Source organism: Fonsecaea monophora, assembly GCF_001642475.1.
Source record: "Fonsecaea monophora strain CBS 269.37 chromosome Unknown Scaff34, whole genome shotgun sequence".
NCBI classification, from domain to species: domain Eukaryota; kingdom Fungi; phylum Ascomycota; class Eurotiomycetes; order Chaetothyriales; family Herpotrichiellaceae; genus Fonsecaea; species Fonsecaea monophora.
This window is the reverse complement of record NW_019173965.1, coordinates 111,038-122,916: the sequence shown is the minus strand read 5'-3', so window position 1 is coordinate 122,916 and position 11,879 is coordinate 111,038. Positions and strand designations below refer to the sequence as shown.

The 11,879-nt window shown below is 52.2% G+C and overlaps 6 protein-coding genes across 6 annotated transcripts; 2 read left to right on the top strand and 4 right to left on the bottom strand.

Moving 5' to 3' along the window:
- Positions 1 to 6: 6 nt before the first annotated feature.
- Positions 7 to 1,697, top strand: AYO21_05428 (hypothetical protein; the record flags this gene model as incomplete). The annotated part of the gene is made up of 3 exons (XM_022655397.1): positions 7 to 68; positions 122 to 176; positions 237 to 1,697. 3 exons carry the CDS (start codon positions 7 to 9, stop codon positions 1,695 to 1,697), a joined length of 1,578 nt encoding a protein of 525 aa, XP_022512289.1.
- Positions 1,698 to 2,375: 678 nt separating this feature from the next.
- Positions 2,376 to 5,027, bottom strand: AYO21_05427 (hypothetical protein; the record flags this gene model as incomplete). Its single annotated transcript, XM_022655396.1, has 1 exon — positions 2,376 to 5,027. The coding sequence occupies one exon, from the start codon at positions 5,025 to 5,027 to the stop codon at positions 2,376 to 2,378; it is 2,652 nt and encodes an 883-aa protein (XP_022512288.1).
- Positions 5,028 to 5,799: 772 nt separating this feature from the next.
- AYO21_05426 (hypothetical protein) lies at positions 5,800 to 6,780 on the bottom strand (the record flags this gene model as incomplete). The annotated part of the gene is made up of 1 exon (XM_022655395.1): positions 5,800 to 6,780. The coding sequence occupies one exon, from the start codon at positions 6,778 to 6,780 to the stop codon at positions 5,800 to 5,802; it is 981 nt and encodes a 326-aa protein (XP_022512287.1).
- An 839-nt stretch (positions 6,781 to 7,619) lies between these two features.
- Positions 7,620 to 8,586, bottom strand: AYO21_05425 (hypothetical protein; the record flags this gene model as incomplete). The annotated part of the gene is made up of 3 exons (XM_022655394.1): positions 7,620 to 7,981; positions 8,033 to 8,088; positions 8,150 to 8,586. The coding sequence occupies 3 exons, from the start codon at positions 8,584 to 8,586 to the stop codon at positions 7,620 to 7,622; spliced, it is 855 nt and encodes a 284-aa protein (XP_022512286.1).
- Positions 8,587 to 9,358: 772 nt separating this feature from the next.
- On the top strand, positions 9,359 to 10,741 carry AYO21_05424 (hypothetical protein; the record flags this gene model as incomplete). Its single annotated transcript, XM_022655393.1, has 3 exons — positions 9,359 to 9,665; positions 9,725 to 10,661; positions 10,714 to 10,741. 3 exons carry the CDS (start codon positions 9,359 to 9,361, stop codon positions 10,739 to 10,741), a joined length of 1,272 nt encoding a protein of 423 aa, XP_022512285.1.
- Positions 10,742 to 10,903: 162 nt separating this feature from the next.
- AYO21_05423 (hypothetical protein) lies at positions 10,904 to 11,431 on the bottom strand (the record flags this gene model as incomplete). The annotated part of the gene is made up of 1 exon (XM_022655392.1): positions 10,904 to 11,431. The coding sequence occupies one exon, from the start codon at positions 11,429 to 11,431 to the stop codon at positions 10,904 to 10,906; it is 528 nt and encodes a 175-aa protein (XP_022512284.1).
- Positions 11,432 to 11,879: the final 448 nt, after the last annotated feature.

Sequence of the window (11,879 nt, the reverse complement as noted above, 5' to 3'; positions counted from 1 at the left end):
GTGAAGATGAACACTGTGCCCGAAATGGATGAATTGAAGCCATCTCAAGACTCACAAACCGCATCCGAGTTAGTTCCCTGTCAAACAATTCGGCGCTTCTCATTGACACTGACATTTCCAGTTTCATTGATCAACAACTAGCCCTTGAGGCTGATGCGCGAGAGGTGCTTCCATACGTATGGCTTTATCCCCTGGGTTGCTTGAGGCAACAGTCAGGTCGCTAATATCTCCCACAGAAATTCGACAAGTGCACCAACATTCTCGGGCCCCTGCGCCAGAACGTCTTTGCCTGCCTGACATGCAGCCCTCCACCCGCTTCTGCAGCGCAAGTCTACACCCCCGCGGGAGTCTGCTACGCATGCTCCATATCTTGCCATGGTGAACACACTCTCGTTGAGCTGTTCTCACGCCGCAATTTCGTCTGCGACTGTGGCACTAGCCGACTGCCATCGACCTCGCCTTGCACTCTACGATCCGATCCCGTGACGGGAAGTCGAGGGGTACATTCGCAGGATCCGCGCAAGGGAAATCATTACAACCACAATTTTCAGAATCGCTTTTGCGCGTGCGGCGAGGAATACGATGCGGAGACAGAGAAGGGAACCATGTTCCAATGTCTGGGTTTGGGATCGGTTGAAAGCGGGGGTTGTGGAGAAGACTGGTACCACCCAGAGTGCCTGATGGGCTTGCCCAGAGACTGGTACAAGTCGGTCAGCTCGAACCAAAAAGCAGAAGATGGGAGACAGAAAGGGCAGGGGTCCGAGGATAAAGAGGCAGAAGAAACCAGCCATCCAGTTCCGCCAGGCTTCCCGAATGAAGATGATTTTGAGACCATGATATGCTACAAATGTGTGGAGTCCAATCCCTGGATCAAGAAGTACGCTGGCACACCAGGCTTCCTGCCCGCTGTATTCAAAAAGGACCTCCAGAGGCCCACAGTGGACGACCCTTCTGACTCGAGCACGCAATTGGAGGGCGCATCGACATCGACCGCGCCTGTTTCCCTCAAACGCAAAGCCTCCGACGACGACACCGAAGCCGGACCACCTAGCCCCTCAAAACGCGTTAGGAACGACGATAAATCCACCGAGATTCCCCCCACAGAACCTACAGACGCTGAAACCGAATCGAAGCCCAAACGCAAGCACGAACTCCTTCCCGCTTCGGCCCCAACGGGGATTTTCTCGCTCTTCCTGCGCGCAGACTTCCGCGACCACTTCTGCCACTGCCCGCAATGCTACCCACACCTGGGTCCGCACCCGCAACTCCTGGAAGAGGAAGACACGTACGAACCGTCGCTGTCGTCCGAAGGGGCATCCTCACACGAGAACGGTGGTGGTGGTGGCGGTGGTCATTCGCGATCCTCGCGTGCCTCGCTGCTGGAGAGAGGCGAAGCCGCCCTGTCCAACATGGACCGCGTCCGCGCAATCGAAGGCGTCATGGTGTACAACCACCTGCGCGACAAGGTCAAGGAGTTCCTCAAGCCGTACGCGGAGAGCGGCCAGGCCGTCAGCGCCGAGGATATCAAGGCTTACTTTGAAAAACTCAGAGGCGACGAGGCGGCCATCAAGGAGGCCAAGGAAAGGGATGGCAGGGCCAATGGTCACGGTCACGGCGGCGGAAGTGGCGGTGGGGGAGACGCCGAGGGTGGAGGTGAGGGCGACAGGGCCACAAGGAGGGAACAGTCTGGGTATTGAACAATGGTCGGAACAGTGCCAACGGTCCAAGCGCCCTTTTTGCACCGCGCGATGTATGAAATGCGCGCTGCCGGTCGTCAGAGAAGAGAGCTGAAGACAGGTAATCCGAACAGAGCAACTACAACTATAATTGTGTACCTGGCACGTCGGAATCGGAGTTCAAATCCACATCAATGCTCAATTCCGGATCTCTCAATTCTGATGGATGTGGAAAGGGGAAATGTAGAACAAAAAGTCTATCCTGGAAAGCACTTTTGTATTCGGGTTCACTCGCTCGCAGCAGCAATAGCAGCAGCAGTGGTCGTCACCGCGTCCACAGGTCTAGGACAATGTTGATGATTGGGGTTTTGGCCTTGAAGCTCTTTCAGTTGCGAACAATCCCTTCTGACTCCTTGTTCCACTCAATTTGATGGTGTTTGTCACCAGCCCGTCTTTGGCTGCCCTTCATTGTTGATATTAATACTCTGTACATTTCTGTCCCTTCTGATTCTCCTCCAGGTCCAGTCTTGCAGTTGGAGTACAAATGCCGAATAGCTTGATGTGTCGCAAGAATCCTGTTGAACGTTATTGCTGGTCTCCTGCTCTGAAACGCCTCAGTTGTCACTTGAAAATGCGTCCTGCTTCGATGCACTAGCCTTCCATCTGCCCTGCATGGCTCGCTGTAGCCTCTTCGCCTATTCAGGAAGTCTTGACATTCCCTTCCTCAGCAAGTTTTGCAAGCCGTTCCCTCGTTTTCCTGTATGGTCCTCTCGGCCCTCTCTGGCCCCCGCGTTTCTTTTGGTTGGCGGTTCTTCTCTGCACTGTCCTTCCCGACCGAGTCGTCCTGGATGTCTGTTCGCTCGTCGTGCTCGAACGTGATGCCTTATTTCCTTGGTCCATTTCGACGTCCCCAGAAGTGAGTGGCTTGTGCTGATCAGTTCCAGAGGTTTTTTGGTTAACCACATCATCTACAATGTTCGGGGAAGTGTCCTGGATTTCCTCTGCTGACAGATAAGAGCCTGCACCAGAGCTTGGTAGATGTCTATCACTTTCTGCCAGTGCGGCTAGTTTTGCAGCACATGTGGAGGAAGGGGCAAGAGCGAGGTCTGGGTGAGAAGAAAGGCCGTCGCTGAGTTCAGGAACCTCTCCCCTCATTCGATGCATCGGCGAGCCCCGGAGTCGAGCCTGAAAATCCTGTAGGTCTTCATTTTCGGAAATCGGGGACCACGACGGAGAGACCGGAGATCTTGACTCTAAGATTTCTAGGGGTCCTGTGCCCTCAAGACTGCCTGTCACAGCTGTTGCTGATTTAACACTAGACGTTCCGTCCTTGACTTTGGTGTTATCGCCGTTGTACCCCAGCGAGATAGCTTTCGAGGGAGTCGCAGAAGTCAGAACGGTTAGCAGTCGTTGAACTTTGCTGGTATCTGGACGAATATCAGATTGAGAAGGCTTTCGCTTTGTGCCTTCGGGTGCCACGGGTCCAGAACCACCTGGACGTGACTGGGGTTTGACTGGGAGACGATTTTCCGGCCTGAAAAGGGTAATGTCGAACATCCCACAGTGTAGAGATCGTTCCACGTTCTCCACTACGGGAGCCGTGCCGAAACCAGATACATCAGTACTGCGTGACGGGGAGAAGAGTGATGAGCTCTCAGACGGATTCGCGGCCCGCTTCAGTGAAAGTGCTGTTGTATTTCCAGAATTAGCAAGTAATGCTTGTTGCCCCCAATCCGCGTGTCTTGGTTTCGTTCTCAAGATTTTTGCCAGCCCGTCCTTGTTCTGTATCCTGAGAACTAGGCGCTGGGGATTTGGTGCATCCCCAATCTGCGTACGTTCTTCTGACAACTGTGAAGCAGGCTGTTGAGAAGCATCATCACCTTCCAGGTTCCGAACGTGTTCGTTAGCCTTTGAAAGAAATGCCGCCAATGTACCTTCGGAGGCGGAGCAATCACGGGGGATGTCGACAACCATTGGACCTTCATCTCGTGTCTCGATTTGCGACTTCTGGGAAGTTTCCAGGGTAGAATGAGGAGAGGTAGCTTTGGTTGAGTGCAAACCGGCGTGTGGGACGCCTGTTCGCTTCTTATTGAAGTCTCCAGCATCGAAAAATGGATCCCCTGATGAACCTTGTAACCCACCAACCTTGTCGACGATAGCACAGGGATGGGGTGTGATTTTCACCACCAAGTTCGATTTGAAATTTGTCGAGAGAGGCTCGAATGTCGGGCGATGTTTTATCGAATAGACTAAGCTGACTGGAGTCGTTGGCTTTGTGCTTCGGTTTCCCGCAGTCCTCTTTTTGATCAGATCGTGTTTAGGCTGCGAGTGTCGGTCGCTCGACTTTGCATTAAGGGTCTGATCCGCTTCTGATAGGGATGAATATCCTGAATCAATTGCCAGATGATTTTTCGACAGGCTCGGCATACCCGTTGTGCCAGGGACATGCCTGAAGAGTCCGTCAAACGGCACATCTGAAGGATCTGGCATCCACGTTCCAAGCACTTCCGTCGCAATGCCACGACTAGACAAGAATTCTCTTGCCAGGCGGACCTCGGACTCAAATGCTAGCTCATAGTTGCTCGCAAAGACCATGTAGCCAACGTACTCATCGAAGACATCCGCATCAATGACGGAGGGCGGTTGAAGGGGTGCAGAGCCTTCAGCGCTAGCTTTGGAACAGTAGTCCCAGATCTCCGCAACCGTAGCTGGATGCAAAACCCGCATGCTCACAGCCTTCTCGATTTGGAACGCTTCATGCTCCGTCAATCCCAAAAGGATGGGTGCAAGTTTCGAGGGATAGCTTCCCGATAGAGCTTTGTAGATATGAGACTGCAGGGACAGTGGGAGGTGGTCCCATGTTACCACGCAATTTGTCTGTAAAGTATCAGCTGACATGAGCTTTGGGCGGTTGAGTAGTCCACAGACATTTGAGCTGGTGGTTGGGACTTCTGCGCCAATTGGGTCATCTACAATTGGTCCCTCGGTTATTTCGGTGTCTTGCTGTACTGTGATGGGTTCAACTGTCTGCCATTGCGCTGGAGGGTCGTCTTCTTCGACCGAACCGCTGCCTGCCAAGTTGATGCCGAGACCCTCGAGTCGAAGTGAATGAAGTGTGTCAGGGATGTTCACCATCTCTTCAGGTCTGTCTGAGTCTCTCGCAGCAGGTGTACTGGCAGATGTCAGCGGAAGTGAAGGAAAGGCTGCTGGAGGGTTGTTTGGATTGAACGGGACAATCTGAGCTTTGAGTAAGGTGGGATAAGCTGGCTTTGTTCCATTACGATTGGGCGATGAGTTGTGCACCTCATCTTCGAAACGTGTGGGCACTGTGACAGTTCTCCTCAGTTGCATGGTGGCATATCAATAAATTCCATATGGTATGAAAGAGAGATCGATGGAGAGGTGAACATGTGAAGCAGTCTGAGCACGATAAAGGAGCGTGGGTGATAACACGTGATGAAAGGGGAGTCAGTTACCCAAGACAGGGAGGATGGAAGACAAAAGCAGTTTGGACGGTTGAAAAAATAAGTGTGAACTGTTAGACCAGACCTGGCTGGGTATGTGAAGAGTTGGACAGTGAAGCAGCTGCCAGTGAAGTGTTTGCCTCTGAGGGAGGCGCCTTTGATAAGTTCTTTCTCGCGCAATACTCCAAGATAGGAGATCGCGACCTGCTAATCCAGGAGCAGAGGTAAGCTGTGGCCGTGAAATGGGTCATTAGCATTTAATGTGCTGTCCTCCTCGATGCTATCCTTCATACTCAGACATACGCAGATGGTGAAGTTCCGTGCTGTCCTGTTTCTTGAAGTGCTTGTTGCTCGAGGTCCTTGGAACGGAAGGTTGCGTTTCTCGCGCAGCACTCTTCAAGGGGTTCATACCTTGCTCTCGTGACGATGACAACGGATAGATGGCACGTGACGACTTCATCCGATGATTGAAGTTCTCTTAGAGACGTCCACGGGAGAGAAGTATTGCTAGACAGGTGTTTAAGAAGGGTGATGGCATGCCCCGCTCGACATCATCCGATGGCAGATATTCGGTTCGTCCTGTTCTTGCTGCGAGGCGTAGGTTCGCATCCATTGCCCAATTAACAGTGTCGAATGACTCTTTGCGAGAACGCTCATTGTCAATCGAACACGTCCACAAACGGCGCCACCCCTTCCCTAACCTGAGTGCAATCCGTATGCTCGGAACCAGGGTTCATGTTCTCGTTGGGGTCGTAGAAGTCATCCAAACTGCGCTTGCCTAGTATTCTGGGTGGCACCCTCTCTTTGACGCCGTCAGTCAATGCGCCTGCACTTGAGCCGGAGACCTGGCGTTCAGCTCGAGTGATTGCTTGCAAATCTAGGAGAACATTCTTCGTTTCGTCCGTTAAACTGATACAGAAGCGCTGCGACTGGATGATATGAATGGCAGAGATTGCGTCCACTCCGTAAACAATCATCAAGTATGCGGCTACCAACAACGGAGATCGGTCATTTCCGGACTCACAAAAGACGAGAACCTTACCGCGGACGTCGTTAATGTCTTGAATCGGTGTGCGGGCACATGACATCTCGAGATGGTCATTTATCGCTCGAACAGTCGACTTGACCAGAGGGATGAAATTGCTTGGATGATCAAAGTCCAAAGTCAAGGTCGCAAGCCCCGAGCTCGAAGGAAAGCGTGCAGGATCGAGGAAGGTCGGTCTCGTCAGCAATGATCTGGTAGAGCGAACGGCAACAAGGAGGGTGACGCCCGTTTGCTTCACAAACACGGGGTCCTTGGCCGAGCTACTGGGGCCCAGCAGCAAGAATGGAAGGATATACTGAGCACTTCTGCGCATCTCGTACTGCCATATAAGCATCGAGTGGGTCAAATCCAGCTGGTGACTGGTGACCAGCGCGGTCAAGAAATCCGGATTACCATATTGTGTGGAGTGTTGGGTAAAAGGGGTGACAAGAACTCTGAAAGAAGGCTTGCCGTCGTGGTACTCGAGAGTAGGTGGTGGTACATAGACTTTTGGGGCTTCCAGATGTCGTTTGTCGCTGTACCTCTGAGCCGCCAGGTAGACACCTGAGTTTGTAGGACAGGGAGAGTCTGGGTTGACCTCGGTGTTTGAAAACATGGCAAATCTAAAGCAAGGTCTGAGGTGTTGCAGGGATACTTTGTCTGTAGCCGAATAGAGATCGAGATGGTGGACTCCAGTCTGTTTGTGGTTGGCGTAGTCTGGGGATGTGGAAGGCTGTCAAGGCGAAAAGACTTTTGGAGCTTAGAAGGTTGGTACAGGTGAAGGATAAGAAATCTCCATTCCTACCATACCCAGAAGATGTTATGAGTACCTGTAGCGGGTGTCGAGATCGATGATACTTCGTGGACCCAGGACTAGCGTGAAGGAACTCGAAGGATTCTTTTCGCGGTGACCGAATTAGTACAGGAAGATTGCTTGTGCCCGCCTCGTCCAGTCTTAGATTCGCCAGTGTAGGAGGGTCGATGACTGGAGGGAGGAAGAAGAGCAATGCGGAGTGTATGGCGAGATGCGGCAGTGGATCGAATCGAGGCCTGCCAACGTACTGAGTAGAGGACGCTGTTTCATGGTCTGGCCGTGGATTTAGAGATGTGGTTGTGGATGTCATTATGGGGGGACGGGAAGTGAAGCCAAGTTCCCTGCCGCCTGCTTGGGAGCGCCGCAGCTGCGCCACCCGCCTCAACCACTACAAGTACCGAATACAAGTGAGGTACCTTGTACCGAGTAGACAATTTTCCACTCAAATGACCTACATACCCGTCGTCTTATAGACTATCTTTCTTGTATAATCGAGTTGAATTAACTGTCCAACTTGGTTTATCCCCCATATTTTGTGGAGCTCATATAGTACAGTAATGCAGCACAATGTGCCACTTTGCCACCAAGTCTATCATCATTTCATAACCCATCCCACGAACATTATGGCCATTTCTTGCGCGTTATTGGCCTTTGGTCCGGGATCCAGTGCTTCCAGCATCTTTAGGAGGCTGCGATAGCGCCCGCTTTTCATGCTGTTGTTTGTCGCGCTTTAATTGTCTTTCTACTTGCCAAATTGCCCTCTCAACCTCTCCACTCAGCTCTGGCACTCCTGTCACTTTGGCCACAAGGTCGTGGCTGTCTGCAGGGAGGATGATTTTTTCAGGAGGTGCACTGCCGTCTAGGACTTGGCTCAGCGTGACAAACGTGAAATCCGGTGCATCAGGTGCCACCTGCTCATACAGGTCCTCAATCTTCGGCGGCGAAATTGGTCGAAAAAGTCGATTGTCCAGGATGAAATCCAAGTGATCAGAACCTTTCAAAGCTGGTAGCCTGTTAGCAGACATGTCGGTTGCCAAGGGACCCTGCCAATTACCTTTCCAATGAGACCAACACCGATATGCAGCATAGAAAAAGGGGAAATTGGGAATTCTGTTGCTCGTTAGCCATGCTGATGGGCTCATGGACAGGGAAGAGGAGGGCAAGACCATACACAGGCACAAGTGCAAACGGTATGCAGAGTGGCATGGCGACCATGCTTCCGATGAACCGATTCCAGTGCAATTGCTTGCGTTCCCTAGCCAGCCTTGCCAGAACCTTTGGCACATCGTCTTTGTGCATGATATTACCAGGGTAGATGACATCGAATTTCTTGCCTTGTGCGATCTGCTCGGCCTGCAGTTTGGGATTGGAAGGAGGAAAGCTCTTTAATCCCCATTCCTGGTAAGGTATACGCTGCAAGCCTTGGTTGCCATAGTGGACAACTGTTTTTCGCCATCCTCTATCTGCTGCTTCCCACTTGGCCCATGTCTCAGCAGCCTTTGCTGTAATTCGATCGGCGATAGTTGGTTTCGCGTTGGGCTTTGGAGCAGCGCGTTGACAGAAGACGAGTGCTTGTCGCGTGGTGAGAGGTAGGAGAAAGATTCGCATAGCCGCGACGACTGCGCACTGGAGGTCAAGGGAACCGAGAATGCGACCGATGTGCGCCGTTCAGGGAAGTTTCGATGAAATCATGGTCGAGACAGCATGCTGTCCGAAATCTTAGTGGAGCAACACCAGTAAAGCTGAAGACGAGCGACGAGAAGTTCAATATCTCCCTCCCCTGATGTTGCTGGAGGCTGAATAAACGAATTGTAGCTGCAATCTGGCCTTTGTGCAGGTATGTACTTGGTAGCGACTATTGCGCAAACAAAATCCTCATCGAGTAAGATTATATATTACAAGATCTACCAACGTCATGGCTGAATCCCATGCATTGATTCGCCCCAAAGCTTCCCAGGGGCCAAGGCAGCACGCGTTCTAGGGCGTCACCTAGGCAGCACCAAGGCAAGTGTTCCCACAGCCATCTGCGGCAAGCAAAAGCCCCCATTCGCCAGATGAGCTTACTCCAAGGTTCCTCCGTGATGAATGATCAGCCTCCTACTAAGGCAGGTCAAACTCCCCATGTGGCATATGGTGCAGCACTACCTAATATATCTTTCTGTCTATAAGCCTTAAAAAAGCGATCTCTATCCAACGCCGTTGCTACAATACCGGAGAAGGTCTTGACTGAGCATTGACACGGCCTCCTCCGACTTCCACCAGGCGATTTTACGCGACCGACCACCCTCGATATGCCCTCACAAGCCCGTGGCCCTTGAACCTCTTTTTGCCGGAACACCCAGATTTCTGGGGACTCCTACGTTTCTAACCGGTCATTCACATGGCCACTGAATCGGGCTTTCCATGGCAAGCGCCATCAAGAGATCCCGAGAAGGCCGCGTTGCCAGTCCCGGATCGCAACACCGTCCCTCAACTAACCACGCAAGAAGGAGAACCAACATCCCCCACCAAGACTGCGGCATTGCAACAACAGTCCCAGCCTCGGAAGAATATCAACTCGCAAGGGAAGCATCGGTATGCTGTAACCAGAGGCCCTCCGCGAGCAGGCCTGTCAACTGCACTCAGTACGCAGTCAGAACCGGCCAGGGCAAAACCAACATCGCCGCTCCCAGTTCGAACCATTCCCCGTAGGTCACTTTCTCGCTCCGGTCAGACTCTGGTGAACAAGGTTAACACTTTCGAGCAGCTTGGATAAGAGATGCGGATGAAGATGATCTGTGCGATCCTCAATTCCAGGGCCCGGACACCCCACATGCGGCGTTGGTTGCTCAACATCATTACAGCTCGTCCACGGCAAGGCGGCCCATTATATCAAGCGGGCAATCTCACGAGGAGGGCTACGCTACACCGTCAGGCAAGGCCACACCCCCGCGAACTTCGAGATGGATGTCCTTTGCCCAACCCAGCGCCTACCCACGAGAGAATTTCAATAGTGAAAAGGTGGATACGGATTGGCTCAACCAGAATTTTACCGACTACTCCAAAACATGGCTTGCGGACCACGACGATGACGATGTCGAGGATGGCAGTTCCCGCTATCGTGCCTTTCGCCGGAAAAGACAGGTGTGGTATAAACGCGCCCAGTTCTACATCCTACGAAATCCATTTATTCCTCTTGCGTTCCGCTTGACAGTGTTGTCTTTTGCCCTCGTCGCTCTGGGCCTAGGGGCTTCAATATACCATGAAACCGGCAAGATCACAAAGTGCATCAAACAACCACCAGACCGGCGCACTCCCGAATGTGCACAGCGCGTCGGCGCCTCAGCCACCGACTATTATCGAGATCCTTCAGGCTTGATGGCGGTGATAGTAGATGCTATTGCGATCATCTACACCATATACATCACCTACGACGAATACTTTTCGAAGCCTCTCGGGTTGCGACGTGCAAGAGCAAAAGTACGGCTGATGCTGCTCGATCTGTTCTTCATTGTGTTTCAGTCGGCAAATTTGAGTTTAAGTTTTGAATCCCTGACCGTGGATGAAGGCGCCTGCAAAACTGGCGATTTTGTGAGGACGACCGGCAGATTTGGGAGCATCTGCAACAGAGCAGAGGCCCTCAGCGGTGTGTTGTTGGTGTCACTTACTGCATGGTTAATGACATTTTCCATTAGCGTCTTGAGGTAAGCCTAGTCGTCCCCGACCCCTCTATGGACGTCTACTGATTGTGTCCAGGCTGGTAGAACGAATCGACACGAAGTGAAACGATTTCACGACTTGGACTTCTACGACCAAAATGTTTAAAATCTGTTTTGTACAGAGCCCACCGGTGGCAAGACCCATGCCAGCGGAGGACTGCTCGGCATGATTAATGGCTTTACATACCCCTTTAGTCCTCGTCAATGATACACCTCTGGCAAATCCCTCATACACTCAGACTGGGGCCTTCGTTGCCATATACTGGATCGCGCTTGAACCAACCCAAGCCTCCAATCCGTCTGACCTGGTCCTCCTCGCCGGGCTTCCCATAGCACATATCCCATGTTTTGCCCTTCTCATAAGATCCTACCATCTGGAAGCCGCCATAATCCTCCAGCAACCGGTGACCGACCCCAGCAGGGACCACTACAACATCCCCTTGCTCCAAAACAGGCTCCACTCGGCCTTCGTTCTTTTCACCTCCAAAGCAGCACTTTGCAGACCCTGCAGCAATGCTGAGAACTTCATGGGCTGTGGAGTGGAAGTGAGTCTCGCTAAACATGGTGTATCTCCATTGTGGAGAAACAACCCCGACGGAGTTGAGGTGAGATTCGATGGTTGAGGGCTGGGGGTCTGTAAAGACGCCGTGGTATATCATGAGTGGTTTGCCTTGTATGGAGGTGTTTGGAATGCCTTTGTAGGCGGGGATCTGATGTTTCGAAACTCGCAAAGCACTCAACGGAGTGATCGGCATGTTGTGTCTTCAGCGAACTCGTCGAGATCGGAGTGTCCGTGGTTCGGAGACTTGCGGACTGACAGGGTTGCGAAGAGGCCCGTGCAGTGCCTCATGCACGAGAGAGATGATAGCGTTAGAACAGGAGAAGAGGAGCACTTTACATGGGCGGCCTGTGAAATTCCAAGACAGTGTATAGAAGCGACAACAGAACACGCAGAGAACACGCTCAGACTAGAGTTAAATGACGTCATCTGGTCAAGTTAGTTAGTCATCATCTCTCCGGAAGATATGGATGATCCAGACCGACCAGACGTGCTGTGGCCTTGCCCTTCTCGCGCAGCCTCTCATCCAACAGCCTACCTCCATACAGCATCTTTTGCCTGCAGCGATTACGACCAACGCCTCGTCCTTTCTGGTCACCTGTCCGTGAGTTGGAATGCGTTTCAGGAATGACATTGCTTCCTCG